The 22,124-nt window shown below is 43.3% G+C and overlaps 1 protein-coding gene across 5 annotated transcripts in view; it reads left to right on the top strand.

The window, feature by feature from the left end:
* Positions 1–22,124, top strand: part of ARID1B (AT-rich interaction domain 1B) — a 457,423-nt gene that overhangs the window by 9,275 nt on the left and 426,024 nt on the right. For 2 of the 5 annotated variants that reach the window (XM_040448792.1, XM_040448787.1), the window contains exon 1: positions 10,115–10,225. The exons of the other annotated variants lie outside the window; for them this stretch is intronic. In XM_040448792.1, the coding sequence (XP_040304726.1) occupies positions 10,130–10,225 (96 nt within the window). In that variant the 5' untranslated portion in view covers positions 10,115–10,129. Of the gene's footprint in view, positions 1–10,114; positions 10,226–22,124 lie in introns of those variants that run through there. 5 annotated transcript variants of the gene reach the window in all.

Genomic DNA, 22,124 nt, shown 5'->3' with positions numbered 1-22,124 from the left:
TTTCTTTCTTTCTTTCTTTCTTTCTTTCTTTCTTTCTTTCTTTCTTTCTTTCTGTTAATGCTGAGATTTATAAAAGTATCAGGGACAAACTTTAATTCTATTATGAACAAATCTTACTGAGCACCACTTGGTGCTTAAGATACAAAGAGTAAATATAACGTATAATCCATAATTTTCCCTGGTGAATTGTCATGGACTCCTGGTGTTTTACAAAGTGGAAATTAAAATGAATGGCTACATTATTCTTCTGCAGAAAGACTATATCCCTCAAAGTGCATCATCTAAGAACTATTTGAATAGTTGATAATGTATCCAAACTGAAAATTTCCTGATGCGTGTATTATACCTTTCCAACATCCGTTGCAAGAAAATCTGTTCAGTTACTGCTTCAAGGTTTTATGTGGAGGGTCAGTATACTTGGAGTTTGTTCTTAGGTGCTGTGATATTGATGAGAAAGCGATCTTGATTTGGGTTTTTGTTTGGGCATCATAAGGTGAATTTTCAGCTAAAGAGATGACTTTATAGTGTCATTAGCATGAAGGATTTAGAATTCAGTTCATTTACCTTCACCGTATTGAACAATCTCCTGTGTGTCGTCAGGGCTTTGGGACTAGAGATTTGTGTCATCATAGCAAGAGCCAGGGTATCGGGCAGATGTTTGTGGACGACCTAGTATGTGTGCCTGTACTGTACTGGATGGTGGACCTTGGTAAAATGACAACGCAGGGCCTAAGGACCAGTAACCGTGCTACACAATACAGTGTAAATAGTTTGGTGGGAGAAGTCTTGATGTTAGTGTCTTATCTCACACAGACTAGACTGGGGTCGGGGTAGGGGTAAGAAGGCGCTGCGCTAAATAAAGTCTAATAAGCTGAGAGCTGGTCAGCGAGAAGTTACATTAGTGAAGAAGCTTGGGAATGGAAGCAGGAGGGGTGAGGGCAAGAGCCAAAGGTGTGCAGGTTAGAGAACCTGCAAGATTGGACATTCACCACCTGCGTGACCTTGGGCTAGCCTCTTTACTCCCTGGCGTTTGAAGTTCCCTCTGGTCTAAGGAGATGGGAAGGAAGACTTAACCCATGGAATTGTTTTAAGAAGGACACTTGATAAAGTTCTGGTACACTGCCTGGCAAGGAAGGGGATGCTTTCAAAAAGTAACAAAGGATTGTATTTTCTCATGGATAAGGAATTAAAATGAGTTAGCTGTGGTTCGGTATTAGTTAATTTGACAATTTAATTTAACAGCCTGTTAGTCTTTCCTCTCGGAACAAGTAGGTTAGCATTTGAAGCCTATTTCTAATCCAGACAGTTCGTTTTTTATTGCCTCATGTGTCTGTCCCTTGCCATGTGTTTGGGAAGAGTGAGTGCTGGGGCAGTCCATCACATTTCCAAAATGTCTGCTGTAGTTTTCCAGTCTTTTCTTACAGTCCTGGTTTTTTAACTGGTAAGGAAAAATAAATTCAGAAGATCGATAATTGGAGCATTTAATTTCACCATCATCAACAAATATTTAGTGGCCTTGGCGTCGGGACACTGTACCAGATGAAAAGATATCCGGGGAATATTGAAAAATTGTTAAACATCATGGTGTTTGTTGGTTAGCGTAGAAGAACATGCGTAGGATATCCTTAGGTTATAAAGTGAATATTGGTGATTAAAATAAAGAAGACGGATTGTGGAATGTTTTCATCTTACTTCCTATCCCATGTAATTAGAATATGGATTGAATAACTCAGGCCTCATAAGCAGTGTAAATTTTGAATGGAAGGAAATTGGTGGTAGGCAGACAGCTTGCAGATTGGTGAGATGGATCTTTTGCTTTTAATTAATTTTCTCCATGTGCTAAAGAAACAGTTTATTATTGTTAACTGTTGAAAAGTTTAAAAAATTATAGTTCCATTTGTTACGATTTTGCTGGGTTTGAAAGTCTTCCCTTTCCCGACTGTTGGTGCCAGCTCCCTTTCAGTTTCATTTGGCTGAGTAGAGAGAACACTCCAGAAGGTGCCATGCTACAGCAGGCAGAGGCGTGCCTTGTGAAGGTCTTGGTTTCTCCCCTGCTGTCCATTATGTGGGGCGAGACTTTGTTTTTCCTCCTCCATTGAGACATTTGTCAGAAGTATGAACACTTTAAAACAGTAATGGTTTACTTTTATTCAGCAATTAATTAGTGAAGGTAGGACGTGAAAAGCAATTTTGTGTTTTGTCTTTTATTGTGCATTAAGTTCCTGTAGTTTTCCGTATTGCTGTATTATTAATGAGGAGGGAGAGAAGAATGGAGGGAGAAGGTGAATTTTATTTAAGACAGTTATATTCGGGTAACTCAAAGGAATGTGCTTTTTTAGCCTAACTACCCTTTCCTGGTGTTTCATGGTTCTTTGAAAAACTAATGTAAAGAAGTTGTAATCAGCTCTTAAGATTATTTGCGCCAACTGGTTGTTAATATGTGGACGTTTTCTTCTTGGTGCGTCTAGAAACTTCATATGAATGTATTTTATGAAGAGGAAGGTGTACTAGCATGGCTAAACTGGGGAGGCGGAAATCTGGGTTTGATTTGCACGCGTGGTATTTTTTAGGGACGCGCAAAGTTTCACACATGAAATAAACTAGGTAGTGTGTGCGGCATCACATGATCAAAATATTTTTCCCCTTACCGCTGCCAGAAGCTATCTATTGCTTTTCAACAATCTTACTTGTTGGGCATCATGCCAAGATGTTTAAGACAACCCCTTACGTGAGCTGTTCCATTCTTAACCTCTTTGACTGAAGTGCCGTGACCTTCACATATGTAGATTAGCCATGTGCTCTGTGAATTGAAACTTGCTGCCTCAGGAAGAAAGGGTTTTTCTTTTTATTCCACTGGGAATTTGACAGCCATTCATCCCTGACCTGGGCAGAGGTAATGCAAGGAAATTGGATTCAAATGGAACGCGGACAGATAACACAGGGAGGCAGACAAGCTTTCTACCTTGTCGAGGATGAAAATATCCTGCGGTATAGATAATGTGCTGATGCGAAGGATCTGAAAAGCAACAGATACAGAGGGAGATAGATAAATGTAGGCACTTTGGAACAATGGCCTTTAAAAAAGGAAATTGCCATTATGGGCCTTTCTAATTAGTTTTGACTCTACTCTTTCTCTTCCTTTCTAACCTAAGTTTTTGAAGTCTTTTTCGAATTTGTAAAAATTTCTAAACCCTACTTGAGAATTAAATAATACTAATATCGGGGGCGAGCGTGGGCTTAAATATGTTGAAGCTAGATGAGTCTTTCAAAAGTGGAAGTCGGTAGAAAGTTGGAGAGATGAATGTGTCACCTGTATCTAGAAGAATCGTCATGTTTCTTTGTCTCTACGCTCTAAAATTTTGAAATGATACTTAAAGAGATAGTTTTACTCACGTGAGAGTTCTTACTGAGTTTCGTCATGATTAATAAAAATAATGAACAAAAATAACCAAAGAATTTTTGTATTTTTATCAGACAACCAGTTTTAAAGAACGTTCACCTTTGCTTTGTTAGTAAACATACTTGAAATTAAAGTAAAATTCAGTATAAATAATAGTCATGACACTTGATTAGGTTGATATGACAGAGGATTGCGAAGGAAAGTTCTCATTATAAGAATAATGGGTCTGAAGTGGTACTCCAACTGGTTTCTTAGCAAAAGGAGGGGATGATTAGGGCAGTCTGAAATTTATGAGTGCTTTGGTATGGCTTTCAGAGCCGAGCCTTCCCTGGGTACATTAGGGCTTGTGAAATATTATGGGTCAGAGGCTCGCTTGCTGGCTCTGGGGGAGGTGTTGTTGATATCCAGCCCATTCTATGGGGTGCAGAAAAGGACGTCTGTATGGGTAATGTGCTTACTGGATACAGTGGACTAAGAGGAACACACAGTTATCCCTTGACCTGAAGAAGACTGGTTTCTTTCCATACGAGGACTATTGAGAAAAACAGGGACAAGTATCTGGTCGTGATCCTGCAGAGCATGGGGTCTTCCGTGGACTTCTGCTAACATGCAGGCACGAGAGCGATGGTCCACAGATGGCAGGACTCGGGGTTTAACCAGCTTGTTTCTGTGCAGCTGCGAAGATGGTGCAGCGGGGACGATGAATGCCAGGCTGGGGTCGTGGGGGGGGGGCCCACTGAGAACACAGAAACCGTGGGGACAGGTGCCGAGTGACCCTCCCAGGAGAGCGGGCGCCTGGGTGTGGACGGGACGAGCAGAAAAGATGGTAGTGAGTCAGCAGCCACTCCTTGAGGGGTTTTTCTTGTTTCCTTGTAAACAGTGGCCTGTATGAGACTTTTAGGTGGGGACACGGGAAATCTGTCTCTCCTTCTAGTCAGGTGTCATTGGTAAAACTATTACAAACACACTGCTTTCTGTTCTTCTCAAAGAAATGCAGGTTCAGAGAAAAAGTTTTAGAAGAGCCCTGGGTAATAGTGATACAAGAAAGCGGCAACAGTAATAATAGCTCCTGTTACTGAATACTTACCTGTGTAAGTGTACTTACACACATTGCACATGTTGATTGTAGACTTTTCAACAGTCTTGCAAGGCAGTCTCCCCATTTGTGAACAAGTAAACTCGTAGAATTAAGAAATTTGTTCAGTCTCCAGGGATGTCCGGTGCTACAGCCTATATATTCTCTCCACTAAAGGAGTGGTTCTGAAACCTGGCTGTGCATCCGAATCCCCCAGGGAGGCAGACAGGCGTCTAAGTTCTTCCTCCAGCAGTTCTGTTGTTCTCGGGTTGTGGAATGGCCCGCATGCCCACCCTTCTCTTCCCGCAGAGGTTATTGATGGAATTTATTTATTGGTAGAATTTAAGTAGACTTTTTTTTTATTGTTGTTAAGACTTGTGGCATTACATTCCTATAATTGAGCTTTGAATGTATTTTGGCCCCGTAGTCCTACCGGGCAAAGAGAAGAAAGAATGTGTGCTTCAAGGCTGTGAAGGTGGCTATTGGATTTTTTCTGATAATATTACTGGACATTAATGTACATCCGCCTGTGAGAAGAAACTCTATGCTAGGATCTGGGTCATTGCTATGAGTTATCAAGGGAGGCTTTGATATAGTCTGTTGATGTTTAAAGAGGAGCACAGGTTCTGTTGTGAGTTATTTACACGTGGCTGTGACTGAAGTTTCTGGGGTGGGGAGGCCATGGACCAGCCTCTAGAACAGTTTTGGATGGGAGAATGGATGAATGGACTGGACAGCGTCTCAGGGTCACAAGTTAGGCATGTTTATGAGGCCAGAGATCTTAAATCCAAGAATGTATGAAGGGAGAATGACTATGGGAATGACCATGGAGGGCACGTGACAGTCAGGGACCAGAAGATTGGAGAGAAGGGAGAATACAGGCAGCTGGAAAAGAGAATTTTAGAGTGAAAAACCAACACACAAATTTAATGCCCTGAGTGAACTACTTAGTGGTGAAATTTGCAGGCCCCCTCCCCCCCCCACCAAATTGGCGATCTTAAAATAATCAAGACGCTGATGCATAGTTACGAGAACAAATATAAGGCAGAAAAATCCTCCCAGTTCTTTGGTGAGGTCATTTCATGCCATGCAGTCCTGAGTATTTATGTCTTTGCTGTTGCCACATGGCCATTCTGGAACCAGAGTCCGTGATATTGGGAGAATAGTAAAAGCACTCCATCAATGGACCCAGTCGAATCCCTGTTTCCTTTGTTACTTACTGGCGAACTTCTAGGCTGGCCAGGCCAAAGGGTATTGAGATGTGTCCTGAGACTCTTTCAGTCTTTCTCTCCCTAATTATGTCTAATAGGATGATATAATACTGGGAAGTTTCCCCTGTACGTCCCCAACTATTCCTCTCTTTTGAAACTTGTCAAAAAAAATTAAATCTCACAGCTTTAAAGAAAATGAGTTTGGCCCATAACCTTGTCTTAGACAGCAGTGGAAGTGACATTCCATTTAACCAGTACTCTGCTCAAACATCTGTGCAGCGGGAGAGACCGCGGGACTGGCTGTGTTCAGGTTTCCTGGGTCTTCAGCTCATGTTTTCCTCACCTCCCGATTGCTGCTCAATTTGAGGTTGAGAATATTCTTGAATGACGTGCCTCCAAAGTGCTCCTTTTAGCTTAAAATGAAATGAAGGCTTTCCTGTCTCTTGTTCCCTATTTTCTAATAACATGTGATTTTGTTTCATTATTTGTGGTAATATATGGCTACTAGAGTAATCATGGATGCATAGTGTCTGAAGTTAATGCTGAGGACACCTAAGCCATCTCAAGCAAATGAATTAACAGTCTGTCTTTAAGAACCCGCAGGAAGAAAGCAACCCAAACAAACTGGTAACCTGTGTTTTATTTAGGCTGTTGCTGTTTGTCACTGGCATGTCCTTTTCTCGGAGACCGGACTTTTCATTTTGTTTGGCTCTTCCAGCTTATGCAGGGAATGAGCATCTTCAGTGTGTTAGTCACGTTTCAGTCTCATTTGTTACGATGAGAGAGACCTGTCTTTTGCCTAGAAAGCGAACACGTGTCTGCCTGCGTTCGAACTTTCGGGACATGCCTGTAGTGATGTATCATGCGTCCAGTGCTGTGGTTTCCATCACAAGGCTCCCGAACCCGACTCCACCAGACAAGAATAAAGCCATTCCCTCCCTCCCTCTTCAGGCATAGGTGATAGTTATTTGGTTCTCCATGGTGACTTCCTTTTTTGCCACATTATCAGTACAGAGTGGAGGAGTTAGGCGAGCAGCTGTGGGCAGCAGGTTAGAAGTGGGGGGCACGTGGAAGCAGACGCAGGAGATGTGGCAAGTTCTGCCGACCGCAGGGAGGAAACCAGCCGTGCTAGCTTGTCCCTCGTGACCTTCCCAGGGAATCAGGTGAGAAGCAGGGCAAGCCTCACACACCTGGCTGTCTTTGAGAGCCTTGGACACCCGTCTGGTAGGGAAAACACTGAGTGAAAAACCATCTTGGGGGGGGGGAGGCATTTTGAGGGATATCTCCCATACCCCAAAAAACCTTGGGAAAGCAGAACGGGGAGCTGGGGTTGAGGGTCGGTGGGAGACTTCTGAGTCGACGGCCAGATACTGTGCTACTTCGTGTACATTCTTGACTCACTCGAGAAATAGCTCTTGGGGTCTAGTCTGTTCACCTGCTGTGTGGCAGGTCGTGCTCTAGATGCTGGGGCCACGGCAGTGAATAAAACGCAGGCCCTGCTTTCATAAGGCTCACCTTCTGGTGAAATTTAATCCTAGAGATTGCAGAAGCACCTGTCCGCATGCGGGTGGCAGCCTTTAGAGTGGGAACGAATAGCAACACAGGGGGATTCAAGAGAATTGAACACTTTCAAAAACTGCTTATTGATTAATGAGGCAATATAGGAATATGTCACAAAAACCAACTCGCGAAGGAACTGTCAGTTCTATTTCCGTAGTCCCAGAGATGCTCAGCGCGCACCTCTCATGTCAGAGGACAGCGAGGAAACGTAGCATTTTTACTGGCAGTGGTTGAAATGGCAGACGGCAGCCCAGCACCACCTTCGTTTCCTCCAGGCTGGGGCAGGAGTGGTGTAAACCCAGAGCGCTCGATCTGACTCCCTAGAGAGAAATCAGATGGTATTGTAACTCACTGAAGGCGTCCACTTCAGAATCATCCTGTGTGTTTAGTGAGCAGGCGCGGTTTTGGCCATGTTGGGTTTGAGATGCGTTCCAAAGAGCTGACTGGACTTGCCCCTAGACAGACAGTGCGGGAGGGTGACTTGGGCCCAGTATTTCCATGTGGGCTTTCAGCGCAGTGTGCTGCTGAAATGGGGTTCACCGGATTGCCCAGGGGAGCGTGGGTGTGGAGAAGAGAGGGGTGCTGAAGGGGTTTAGGGAGCGCTGACATTGAAGGAGTGGAAAGGGAGGCAGCCAGAGAGCCAGAAAAGGAGACGGAAAGCATGGGGAGGGCTCCACAGAAGCCATGGAGGAACGAGGGTTTTGGAGAGAAGACACGCAAAGCTGTGGCGGGCTCTGAGGAATGGTCGGGTAAGAGTAGGTAGCCAACGTCTTGCCATTTGGTCACGGAAGACCTTTGGGAGAATAGTCAGGAGGAGCTGAGCTGCGACAGGCTGCACGGCGAATAGGAAATGAGAAAGAAGCTTCCAGACAGCAGGAGGAGTGGGGTGTTTCTTTGTTTTTGTTTAAAAAAATTTTTTTTAATGTTTATTTATTTTTGAGAGAGAGGGAGAGACAGAGCGTGAGCAGGGGAGGGGCAGAGAGAGAGGGAGACACAGAATCCGAAGCAGGCTCCAGGCTCTGAGCTGTCAGCACAGAGCCCCATGTGGGGCTTGAACCCACAAACTGTGAGATCATGACCTGAGTCGAAGTCGGATGCTTAAGCCACTGAGCCACCCACGTGCGCCTAGAGTCACATTTTCTAAAGCTTGTTTAGAAATGTTTCCAGAAAATAAAAATAAGTTTTGTAACATATCAATATATTTTGGGTGCTTTCAATACCTTTAGTCAACTGGATTGTAAACATGAAGTAGTGAGTCAGCTGGTCTCATAAAGACATCTGTGCGTGTCTGGAGAGACTTCTTGAAGCAGAGATGATTGCATTTGGGGAGTTACCTTTGGTTATTGCCACTTCTGTGCCAGTAATCTTAGGCTAAGCTAGTGGTCAGTAGGAGTACAAGTTGTTACACATTTTTGCATTATCCTCTCTGAGAACTTCGGTTTGGGAGCTGGTATTCAGAATTAGCCACTAAAAGTTCTGAAACTGTTTGCTCTGTGTGTAAGGTATTCTTTGGTGGTAAACTTGTTAGACATGTATGTATGAAACCCTTTTTTCTTTTTAAAAATTTTTTCATTTTTCATTTTTTTAAATTTAAATCCAAGTTAGTTAACATGTAGTGTAATAATGATTTCAGGAATAGAATTTAGTGATTCATCACTTACATACAACACCCAGGGCTCATCCCACCAAGTGCCTTCCTTAATACCCATCACCCATTTAGCCCATCCCCCCATCCAACACCCCACCAGCAACCCTCAGTTTGTTTTCTGTGTTTAAGAGTCTCTTATGGTTTGTTTCCCTCTCTGTTTTTATATTTTTGTTTCTGTTCCCTTATGTTCATCTGTTTTGTATCTTAAATTCCACAGATGAGTGAAATCATAGATTTGTCTCTCTGACTTATTTTGCTGAGCATAATACATTCTAGTTCTATCCACGTTGCTGCATATGGCAAGATTTCATTCTTTTTTGATCTCCAAGTAATATTCCATCCATTTTGTGTGTGTGTGTGTGTGTGTGTGTCCATTTATCTGTCGATGGACACTTGGGCTCTTTCCATACTTTGGCTATTGTCGGCAGCACTTCTGTAAACATTGGGGTGCACGTGCCCCTTTGAATCAGTGCTCCTGTATCCTTTGGATAAATACCTGGTAGTGCAATTGCTGGGTCACAGGGTAGTTCTCTTTGTAATTTTTTAAGGAACCTCCATACTGTTTTCCAGAGTGACTGCACCAGTTTGCATTCCCACCAACAGTGCAAAAGGGTTCCTCCTCCTCCGCTTCCTTGCCAAAATCTGTTGTCGCCCGAGTTGTTCATGTTAGCCATTCTGACAGGTGTGAGGTGTCTCACTGTGGTTTTGATTTGTATTTCCCTGATGATGAGGGATGGGGAGCATTTTTTCATGTGTCATGAAACCATTCTTTAATGACAACTTGCTACCTGTACCTCGAAGGAAAATCACCTGTTTTTCCACTGTACTGAAATACTAAGTTTTTAGTAATGAGAAGTTTTGAATAATTTATTGAACAGTTACTAGGTGTCAAGCAGCGCTAAGAACCATATAACATTACCTATGAAGTAGGTACTGTGATTATACCCATTTTGCAGATGAGTGAATGAAGGCACAGCCTCGATAAGCCCGAGCGACATAGCTAGGAAGTGGCATAGACTGTGTGTGCACCCAGGCGTTCTGACTCCCCTGCCGTCTCAGATATTACGCTGTATTTCCTCTCAACAGTGCCCGGTGTGAGCGGAGTTAGAGGAGTGGTCTGCCTTTCCTTTGCGGAAGCTGTCATTGTAATAATGTTGTGTTTTGTTTTTTCTTGCTTGCTTCCATTCACATCATTTGATGTTCTGTGAGGACATTGGAAACGTTGCTGAAGAAAGATGTCCCCTTGCCGTGGCCGGGTTATCATTTGGTTAGACACGGAAGATAGAATCTTCCAAGAAGCCGCACGGTGTGTGTACACCCGTCAGCCTCAGGTGAGCGGGAGGAAGCGTCCTTTCCTTCTCCTGTGTGCCCAAGGCGAGCACCGGGACTCCCTTCTCCTCAGGACGCACGTCTCTGTTACACGTGTCCCTTCTGCCCCACCTGTTAGGAAGCCGATTGGAATGAGATGCATTTCTTTTTCGATGGGAGCGTGAAGGGGATCTTTTTAGTACTTTCGGTTTACTTTTTATTACTGTTCCACTTTCCTAAAGGGGAAGCTCAGCATCCTGATACATAACGTGACCGAAGAATGTTTTCCCAGCAGAAAGCTTTTTTAGCGTTAAATGACCCTCTGCCCCCGCTCTAGCCAGTGCAGTAGCCGTTCGCCACATGTGGCTAGTTAAGATGAATTGCAGTTAGATAAAATGAAAGACGCACTCGGGCCGTGTACTGGCCACATGTTAAGTGCCCGAAAGCACACATGTGGCCCAGGATGGAACGTTCCACGGCTCAGAAAGCGTTAGTGGGCAGTGCTGCTCTCGGCACTGGGCGCATCGTGTGGTTTTTAGCACGACTGAGACATAGGATTACTGGGCGCTGCCCTCAGCGAGCGCACGGCGGGAGCTGCTCGCGAGTTCGGGTGGCCGCACGCAGGACACGACCTCGATCTGGAAAGTAGTCCGCGTTCGCCGCAGTACAGAGGTGTGCCGTACCGATCCCAAATGAAAAATGCACGGCCAAAGCCAGTAACGGCCTGTCGCGAGAAAGGATTTCTTTCTCCGTTTTGGAGTGTTCTGTCCAGGCTCTTGTGCCGTTGTCACCTGAGGATTGTAGGAGCGGAGGGGGCAGCCGTGTGGCCGGCTGGTTTTCGTAGGCGGGAACCGAGCATGTGGAAGGCTGTCTTCCTTGCTTTTGTCTCATGTCCACCGGAAATGATCGCCAGACTGGGTAGTGGGGGCTTTTTTGTTATTGTTTTTGTTTTCGTTTGTCCTTCTGAAACGTTTGAAGGCAAGTCCTGGATTGCTGTCTGTGCCACAGTTTGAACTTTAACCAGTGGCTTGGTAGCTGGAATAGGTTATGCATTTTGCCGTGGAAAAAAATCGAACTGCTTTCTGAAGGTTGACTAAAATGTTTTAACTCTTCCTAGCAAATGAGGCGTGAAAGAAATTGTCAAAAGGATGGAGACAAAATTATTGCAGCACTGAATGTTTAACTGGCTGGTGATGTTCTACCGAAGGTGTGAGCCGAGCAGATAAATGTGTAAACGGCACCTTTCTCCTTTTCTCCTACCCGATTTTTCACAGCTTGTCTTCAACCGGAGGACCTAAATCCATGTCAGAAAAATCGCAGCCCTTCTGAAAGTGTTAGATTATAGTGTCGCTATGAGGAATAATTAAGAAGTACTATAGGCAATGGATTAGGAGAAATAAACTTCCTGTTTGCAAACATCTTACTGCACATCATCATTAGATGAAGCAAAAATAAATTTTTAGTGTTTCTGGAAGCTTGATTATGTGTAAAGTATGTCAGTGGTTCTTTATGCCCACACACTTCTCTGTTCATTTGCTGTGCATCGTTCTACTCAGAGTAATAACCTTTTTAGGATTTAGGATTTCAGGGTTTAGTTGTTTGAATGGTAATGGCTTGAACTGAAAGATAATGAAGTGTTTAAATCATGGGCTTTTTACTTCTGAAATAGCAAATGTTAATTGAAGGACCAGCTAGAGATGTACGAGGTGGCACTTTATATTTTGGGTGACTCCTCCTTCACTTTCATTTTGAGGCTTCTCTTTAGGTTCTTAGCATTTAAGATACAGCAAATAGAAGGTTATAGCTCTCCCAGCCCACTGGGGCTTTTAATTTCAAGCATAGATCATAGAATGGGCAAAAAAGATGTTCCGTAGAGAGTGTGAGGGGAAAAGTATTGAATAAATAAAGAGAAGGATGATGCATGGGCCTTGGTTTTCTGTGGCCAAGTAGAAGTTATTTTTTACATTTGTGAGTATTTTTAGCATCATATAAGCAAAGGGGTGTATGAATACATGTGTATGTGTGTTTATGAGTATGTGTCTCCTGTATATGTGTGTGTACGTATTTAATACAAGGGCAAGTATGGAAAACAGAGAGAAGCATCATCCTGGCCCACTGATACAGCTGGTAGTACCTTTGCAACTCTCTTTCTCCGTGTTACTTCCAATGGGTATATATGTGATTAGGACCACTTCTTTCATCCTTATTTTACTTACTACTGTAGTGATAGGTGTATGCACGTAGTACAATAAATTGATTATACAGCTTCCAAGCAACCATGTATTTTATTGGACTGACTCCAGTATGCAGAGATGATTGAGGTTGTGTGTGTGTGTGTGAGGTTTTTGTACATTTATTTAAGTCTTTCAATGAAGATTTAAGAGCCAGCATTTTATTTATGGAATGCAGACTACATTTGTAAATTTATGCAATAGAAATGCATGTATATTTCCTGTGAGTTTTCACATATAGAGAGGTAATGGGTCTTGCAAAGATTGTAGTAGATGCCACTTGCCTTTTTAAGAGGGAACCTAAGTATTTTCCTTTCCCCTTCTTTCGGTTGGCTCTGATCTTAGAGCCATCTGTCCTGTGTCTGTCTTCCAGCATCTGTTATCTTCATTCCTCTGTGTGCATCTCTGACTCAGACTTACCTAGACTTTGCTTTTGTTTTTGCATTTCTTCATGATTCCCCGCCCCCCCCCCCTCAAATGAATTCTCCTTTTGTTTTCATGGTGTAGTTTTTGCTTCCTTTTGTCTTTTTATTCCTTTTCTTTTTCTTGATCCAGTTCTTTCTGTCCCTCCCCAGCTGCTCACATACAGCGGATCAGTTTAAGCTTCAGCCTCCACATCCTGCCCTTCGTGGGCCATTCAGACACATTTTTTCTTGCGTGTCTTCATTACCTTTTGCCAGTATGTTTCAAAAATTTGGCCTTCATGTCCCTGTTTTTTTCTCTTCCTAAAACTGTAAATTTTAAAGATGCAGGATTACTAATTGCCGGTGTTTGTAAAGAGACACGAAATTAGAGCAGGAGTTTAACATATGCAAACATCTTGCTAAAGTTCTGTCCTTTCCTCACTGACCTTTGCCTGTTTCACTAATACTAGCTGATCATAAGTATGTATTTGTTTGCTTATATTACTTAGGCTGGAAGAAACCTCCCGCAGCTTACCCTGAGTCTAGATGCTTATTCTGGAGTCTGGTCTTGGCTCCTTGGATTTGAATTGTAAGGCAAATTTAGCATAAACACTTAACTTTCACCTGCCTCTTGCTGGGCAGTATGCTAAGTGAGGGAAAGAGTAGACAGAATAATCCAGTGAGTAAGCTAGTCCGTTTGAATCCCCATCTCTGCCACTTACTATTTGTGAGGTGGCGATAATTAAAGTAACGAAGTGCCAGGTTGTTTTGGGGATTAAATGAGAGAGTACACGTAAAGCCCGTAGAAAGTGTTTTCTAAGTGTTGACTGCTCTATTACCATTACCGTTATTGAGGAGACAAGGTTTCCACTTTATTCAAACACAGGTAGGTGTTGGTTTGCCTAGAGGAATACTCTGCTCTTAGAGCTCCTACTAGAAAAAAATGTTTTTTTCATTCAGAGACCAACTTCGCTTTTATTTTCTTCCTTTTCCGCATATGGATGGAAGAAAAAAATAGGAAGAGTTACGTACAAACTTTGAGACCTTGTGATGTGCTTGTTTTCCAGTGAGAAGGCTCATTTCTAATTTATATTATGGTCACTTTGCCTCTGTCACGTTCTCTAAATTATGTTTAATGCTGGGCCCGAATATCTTAACCACAAACCTTGTTGAGTTTCTACGTCCTTACCAGTAGAATGGGGATTAAGTGGACTGTCATGAGGATATACTGCCTAGGTCTTCAATAAATGTTAAACTTACGTACAGTGCAGCTAAACAGACCTTGAAAGCATTAAAAAAAAAAAAAGGCATATTGTTTTCAAAAAGTGCTTTTAGTTTCTGAAGTTGGGACCCTGTGCCTTAATGTGTCAGTCAGCCAGTTGAAGAACGGGTTCTGGCTTTGACTTTCATAATGTCATCTGCGCTGGCTTGTGGGTGTCCCTGCTCTCTGTTCTTCTAAGAGCACATTTTACAGAAAAATACATTTCACAGGCTTTTTTGCAACCAGAGTTTAAATGTGGATCATTTGATTTTACTTAGTAATAATAACTTTGCAGATCATTTCATAATTTCCGAAGTGCCTTTCTTACCTGGTTCTCTCCATCTTGTGAGATTTGGTTAATGTCCTGGTTTCGTACCTGCAGAAGCTGAAGCATGGTTCCTCGGTGAAGGGCGCAGCTTGAAATCAAACTGGGTTTTGTTCTCCAAGTCTGAGCGTTTGCATGGCACACCATCTCTCCGGTGTGTTACGGTAATTCTTCAACTTACAGACATTTTACTTTAAGCATTTAGGTCAGGGATTGGCAGAGTTTTCCTATGAAGGGCCAGGTAGTCAGTGTTTTATGCTCCATGGCCATTGTCTTAGTTTCAGGATCTGGACGCTGCTGGTGTGGCATGATAGGAGCCATGGGTGGTGTGTGAAGAAAGGGGGAGGCGGTGTGTGCCCAGAACACCACGGATGTCAGCATTTGAATTTCATGTAATTTTTGTATGTTGTGAAATACCTTCTTCTTTTGATTTTTGCCCTCGACTGTTTAAAAATGTAAAGAGCATTCTTAGCACACTGGTCCTCCAGAAACAGGTGGTGGACTGGATTAGGCCTGTAGGCCGTAGTGGGCCTCCCTCTGGTGTAGATCTTGGTACGGGCGGCACGGACCTTTTTCGTTTCAGGTTCTATCCACATCGTCCACCATCCCCCCAGTTGGCCGTCTTTATTTACACAGCTCTGTCCTCTGGGATCTTGGTCAAGCAGCAGCCCTTAGCCAGCACGGAGGTGGGAGGATTTTGGCCTTTTAAATGAGACTGGGGTCCTCCTCCCTTGGGAGTGAATGGATCACCCAAGGTTGGCAACCCCATTAGCAAGAGCATGCGCGCATGAAAACAGGCCTCTGATTCTCTGGTCAGTAGTCTATCTTGTTTGAACTGTTTCTGGCTATGGTTTCATTGCATTTTTTCATGTTCCAGGCACTCTATTTAATTTCCTTATTCTCCTCCCCCCCCAGTTTTGAGTTTTATTCTGAAAAAAATTTTTTTAAATTACAGAAGTGTAGTACATGAATATGTTCTATAAAAAAATGCAAACACTGGCCAAAACATGTATATTGAATATTTAAATTTCTTTTACTGCTTCCACTTCCCAAAAGTATATACTCTTATGTTAAATGTATTTTTTCTAACCTACTTTTCCTTTATTTATTTATTTTTTAACTTTTTTTTTAACATTTATTTATTTTTGAGACACAGAGAGACAGCATAAACGGGGGACGGTCAGAGAGAGAGGCAGACACTGAATCCAAAGCAGGCTCCAGGCTTTGAGCTGTCAGCACAGAGCCCGACGTGGGGCTTGAACTCACGAACTGTGAGATCATGACCTGAGCCAAAGTTGGACGCTCAACCGACTGAGCCACCCAGGTGCCCCATAACCTACTTTTCCTTTAAAAATAGTGCATATGGCGCGCCTGGGTGGCTTAGTCGGTTAAGCATCCGACTTCGGCTCAGGTCATGATCTCGTCTGTGAGTTCGAGCCCTGCGTCAGGCTCTATGCTGACAGCTCAGAACCTGGAACCTGCTTTGGATTCTGTCTCCCTCTCTCTCTGCCTCTCTCCTGCTCTCTCTCTCTCTCTCTCTCTCTCAAAAATAAGCAAAAAATTTAAAAAAAATACACTGCATATGAACACATAAAACTACATAAACATAAATAATCCATGTATAAGATCATATTATATACATTCAATTGGCCCTTTTACCCCACTGAAGCCTCTTTTGGACATACCCCATTGGTCCTGCTTTTTAACTTGGGGTAATTTTGTGTGTGTGGTGGCAGAGACGTTCTGTTATTATTGTCTGAGGAGTCACTGACCAATTGAAAAAACCTCGCATTGTCATATCTATGGTGCTCTGCTGAATCGTTTTTGGAATGTCATTGTCTTCTGAGGCAGTTGGCCAAGAGAGTTTGCCTGGAAGGATCATGAGCCCTGCATCACCCCTTTTTCTGACCCCAACAGATACAGTCCTATGCCTTTTGTGTCCTTGTTTACCTGTGTGCTGTTCATAAAGTTTCTTAAAAGGAGTGTGATATAAAAAGGCTGCCTCTTTGCCAAGATGTGTTACCTTCGAAGCTTTAACCCTGTTGTATCCCAAAGCTGAAGCAGAGGGAGACATTTCAAAGTAATTGAATTCAGTAATTGAAATTTCAGAAGTAACTGAGAGAAGATGAGAGCATTTCTTATTTGGAAGGCATCTGCTGGATTTTTTTCCTTAAGTTATTTCCATTGTATGTAGTTAGTGTCAGAAATAAGAATGAAGAGAACAGAAAGGAGAACATGCAGTGGGATAATGTAGATTTTTAAATACTTCAAAATTCTCTGGGGCGCCTGGGTGGCTCAGTCGGTTAAGCGTCTGACTTCGGCTCAGGTCACGATCTCGCGGTTCGTGGGTTTGAGCCCCGCATCGGGCTCTGTGCTGACAGCTCGGAGCCTGGAGCTTGCTTCTGATTCTGTGTCTCGCTCTCTATCTCTCACAGTGTCTCTGTCTCTCTCAAAAATAAAGAATAAAAAAAAAAATTAAATACTTCAGAATTCTCATTTCTTTTTAGGTATATTACTAAATAGATATCCTTGTCAGAGGGAGGCCATAACTTTGTAATTAAAATCTCTGAGAAAAATGGAACCTTCATCGTGTCTTTTGGCAGTCTGTCATGTGGTGGTCTTGTGAGTGTGGACTCTAGCCAAAATTGACCTTGAACCAGAATGGCCCTGGTGCTGAAGTCAATCATTGTAGTTCTCTTATAGTCCCCATGGTGCAGATATTCTTAGAGTCATTACCTTTTTCCCTTTCATTCTCTTTTATACTTGTGTTTCTTTTTCAGTTCAGCTGAAAATTAAAAAAAAAAAACAACTGCTTTAAGTACATGAAGTCTTCATAAACAGCTTTTTCTAATCTCTGCAAATATGGAAATTGACAATAAAAACATCTGTATTGTTTGTAAGAAGGCTTTATTCATTAGTTGGACAAATTCTTTATTTGCTGATCTGGTTTTAAAATATAAATGATTATCCTGCCCTCTTTTGCTCCTGTTTTTGTTTGATGAAAGGAAAGAAACTTAAAACGCACACATTTAGAGACACAAAAATCTTTGATTAAAAACAGTTAAGTCGGTGCCTGGGTGGCTCAGTCGGTTAAGCCTCTGACTTCGACTCAGGTGATGATCTCGTGGTGAGTGAGTTGGAGTGCCCCCCCCCCCCGCCCCCCCATCAGGCTCTGCACCGTCAGTGCTTGGGATTCTCTCTCTCCCTCTCTCTCTGCCCCTCCCCTGCTTGAGTGCTCTCTCCCTCTCTCTCTCTCTCTCTCTCTCTCTCTCTCTCTCTCTCAAAATAAATAAATAAACTTGAAAAAAATTTTTTTGAAAAAGAAAGGGGTTAATGATTTTTGTTTCATCGACTTTGGGGAGAAATCTCTCAGAGTTGTACATAGGAGTTTTGTTTCATCTGTGTGACTCTAAAATTAATCAGAGTCACATGGCTGAGCAAATCTCTGAAATATTACTTTCTGGAGATTTTTATTGATTGTGTCTGATTTATTCAAGTGATATGCTGTTACTCTATTAAAAGTAAAACACCAGTAACCTAATCTAGTAAAGCGTTAACTGTCTTATTTTTGGCCTCCTTTACACCTCTTATTCTGCGTATCAAGTTTGCCCCTTAAAGGCTCAGTGTGTTTTGGCTGTGGACTGAACAGTGTCATGCTATGCGTGACCTCCTGATGTAAAGAAATGAGCACATGAGACCCACTGTGAGCCTCTGGTCTTTCTTTGCTTTATGTGCTTTGCGAAGGACGTGGTTGTTTTACACCCAGGGTGTTATGGTGGGGTATTGACATTTTAGCGATCCAGAAAAAACCTGTGTAAATTCGGCTGCCTCTCTTTTTCAAAAGAAACGTTATAGTTTTAATTTTGAAATCTAGATGAAATGTAATCCCTGGAGTGCCCTTGCACTGTTGCAGTATAATCTTTTCATACGCTACCTGATTTAGTTGGAAACAAATTAGTAACTATGCATGCTTAAAGGAAGCAATTTAATAAACAGGATTTTAGAGAAACCTAATCAGAATTGTAAAATGATACTAGTGAATCAATTGCATTATACAGAATTACTAGGTTAGATGTAGCCTCTAGATAAGTGTGAACAAATCTGAGGCTTCTGTGCCACCATTGCGAAGAGCATTTACAAATTTGCTTTTCTCACTAAAAAAAAATGGGGAAGGAAACTCCCTTCTCCCTGAAGTTCACTGGCTCATTCACCAGTGATTAGAAAACAGCCCTTTCCCAGCGCTTGGGCCGAAGCCAACCGGAGGAGAGCTGGCTGCAGCTGGGGACATGGTCTCTCAACTGAGGTTCGGCTCGCTGGGCAAGGCCAGCTGTTTGGCGATGGGCATGTGGTCGGGTGGCATGAAAAAGGCGACGAGACACAGCCCCACACTTGGGGGCTTAAGTGGTCTTCTGGGAGCCCCGTGTGGCTGGCAGCTGAGGAATGGGACTCAGGAGCGCGCCGAGGACCCCGCGTGACCCTGGCCCCATCTCCCAGGCCTCTGGCTGCCCTTCACGTGTGAGGCAGAGGCCCTGGGAAGTCAACAGCTTTCATTGTAAATCACTTTTATCCCACGTGAGCGTACATGCGCTATTAAACAGTGGCCATGAGTTTTAGTCACTGATTTCACTTCACAATTTTGTACACGTTTTCTTATATTGGTACCATTACTAGTAACTTTTTTCCTTTTTTTGAGCCCAACTTTAGGTTGGCCTTATAAGCTGACATTCACTGCCATATTTATTCAGGGCACATGTATTGTGCGGAAGATGCTTGCCCGCTAGCAAGCAGCATACCGTCTTACGGGGAGGGAATCGAGGCCTAGGGAAGTCGAGAAGTCGCCTCATTTCAGGTCCTCTGGCTGGCAGACTACAGTTGGGACTCCTACTCCTGTTCTGTGTGTGCAATGACGCGAGGGGTGTTTTCGTTTATCTGTGTGCACTATCTTGCCGTTTAACTTGGCCTTTGCCTTTGAGGAGACAAACAGAAAATTGCTACCAGACTGCCTAAATAATATAATAAGAGTTTTCTTCAAAGGTCTCCGAGGCCACAGAAGAGACGGGTTTTATTCTGCTTGGGCTTTTCAAGACCAACTTGACAGGGAAGGTGATCCTTGAAGGATTAGGGGCGCCTAGGTGGCTCAGTTGGTTAAGCATCCGACTTGGGCTCGGGTCATGATCTCACAGTTCATGAGTTTGAGCCCGCATCGGGCTCTGTGCTGATGGCTCGGAGCCTGGAGCCTGCTTTGGATTCTGTGTCTCCCCCTCTTTCTGCCCCTCCCCCACTCATGCTCTGTGTCTGTCTCTCTTAAAAATAAACAAACAGTTTTTTAAAAACAATGAAGGATAAGTAGGACTTTGGTCAGAGGTGGGAAAAATAAGAGCTCCCAGTAACTTCTGGGACCGTACGTTGTAAGGTTTCCTGTCAGGGAAGATAGCAGAGCACCAACACCAGTGTTTTTGAGCCGTAGCGGCTCCTGTGGGCATGAGGAGGAGCCATGTAGGAAGTATTTTTCCTAAGCTGTGAAATAGTTTTTGTTTGTTTGCTTTTGCTGCATAACAACTTGAGTGGCTTATAAACCACACACATTATCTCAAGAGTTTCTGTGCGTCAGGAGTCCACGCATGACTTGCTGGATGCTTTCTGTTCAGGGCATCAGGAGGCTGTGACTAAGGAATCGGCAGGCTGCATTCTCAGCTGGAGGCTTGACCGGGGAAGGTGCCCTCAGACTGTTGGCAGAATTCACTTCTGTGTGGCTGTAGCTTCATAGCGGCTTGCTTCTTCAGTGCCACCAACAGAGAGAGAGTCTTTGCTGTTGGGAGTCCCTAACTTCTAGAGAGGCTGGACTCAAGAGCCCACATAATTATGTCAGGCCCATCTGGGATATTCTGTTTTCATGAACTCAAAGTCAACTGACTCGGAATCTCAATTACATTTGTAAAATCCCCTCACCTTCGCTATGTTTTCTGGGTCGGGTGCAAGTCACTGTTCTTGCCCAGATGCGTGAGGGGATTGCACAAAGGTGTGGATACCAGGAGGCAGGACTCCAGGGAGCCCTCTTAGAACTCAGGTTGCATGTTATAAATCAGTAAAAATAAAAGTGGTGTGTCTTAGTCTGCTCAGGATGTTGTAATAAAATACTGTAGACTGGGGTGGCTTTAACAACAGAAACGTATTTCTTGCAATTCTGGAGTTCTGACAGGGTTCCAGCAAGGTAGGTTTCATTCTGAGGTCTCTTCCCTTGGCTTGCACACCTTGCTGTGTGCTCACATGACCTCTTCTTTGTGTGTGTGTTGGCAGGGGGGTGGGGGGAAGAATGCGAATGCCCTGGTTACTCATCTTATTATAAGGACACCAGTCCTGTGGGATGAGGGCCCTTACCCTATGGCCTCATTTAACCTTTATTACCTGCGTATGGGCCCTGTCTCCAAATACACTCATGCTGGGGATTAGGGCTTCAACATACAGATTTTGGGGGACACAGTTCAGGTTTACAGTTTGTTCATATCACCAGTTATTTATTTACTTTTAATTTTTTTTAAGTTTATTTATTTTCAGAGAGACAGAGATAGCATGAGTAGGGGAGGAGCAGAGAGAGAGGGAGAAAGAGAGAGAACACCAAGAAGGCTCCTTACTGCCAGCACAGAGCCTGATATGGGGCTTGAACTCATGAACCGTGAGATCATGACCTGAGCCGAAATCAAAAATCGGACTCTTAACCGACTGAGCCACCCAGGCACCCTCCATATCATGGGTTATTATTATTCTTTTAATGTATGTTTATTTTTGAGAGAGGGAGAGAGAGAGAATGAGTGTGGGAGGGGCATACAGAGAAGGAGACACAGAATCTGAAGCAGGCTCCAGGCACTGAGCTGCCAGCACAGAGCCCAACATGGGGCTCGAATTCATGAACTGCGAGATCACGACCTGAGCCGAAGTCGGTCGCTTAACTGACTGAGCCACCCAGGCACCCCCATATCACGGGTTATTAATTGGAGTGGCTTGGAGCAGGGCCTAATGGCTGTTAGAGACTTCTCCAAAGAGCACCAGCCAGACTTGGGGAAATCCTGATTCCATTCTGTTGTAGTGTGACTTTGGGCAGGTTCCCTAAACCTAGGAGATGATTTCCTTCAACTAAAAATAGTGGTGTGTAATATTAAGTACTTTGCAGCATTTTTGTTAGAATTCGTCTCATGCCATTTGTAAAGCACCTAGCATAGGGCATGGCTCGCAGTAGGCACTCATTAAATGGTGGCTGTTATTATATTTGTGTCTTGATATTTCTGTATATCTTCTTCATCTCTTAGTTTACCCCTTAAATGACATAAATTCCTCATTAATCCTTGCGTTTCTTGCAGCTAGAAGTTATTACCCACCCTTAGCTGAGCACTCATGGGACTTTATTTTCTCTGTCCTGTGGTGTTTACAAGCTTATTTATACCTTGTATTATTTACATACATCTCTTATATTCTCTGTTATAGTGTACATTCCTTAAAACCAAGGGCCATCTTATACATTTAGTATCTTTCATGGTGCTTTGCACCTTGATATTTGTTCAGTTTATTATTAAAAATATTTTTAAAAATTAAAATTTTTTTTTAGATATTTATTTTTTAGAGAGAGAGAGAGAGAGAGACAGAGACAGAACACAAGCAGGGAAGGGGCAGAGAGAGAGGGAGACACAGAATCTGAAGCAGGCTCCA

The sequence above is a fragment of the Herpailurus yagouaroundi genome, unplaced genomic scaffold (assembly GCF_014898765.1).
Source record: "Herpailurus yagouaroundi ecotype Mexico unplaced genomic scaffold, PumYag 198, whole genome shotgun sequence".
Lineage (NCBI taxonomy): Eukaryota > Metazoa > Chordata > Mammalia > Carnivora > Felidae > Herpailurus > Herpailurus yagouaroundi.
Note: the sequence above shows the minus strand (reverse complement) of the source record. Positions and strands in the feature narration are given on the sequence as shown.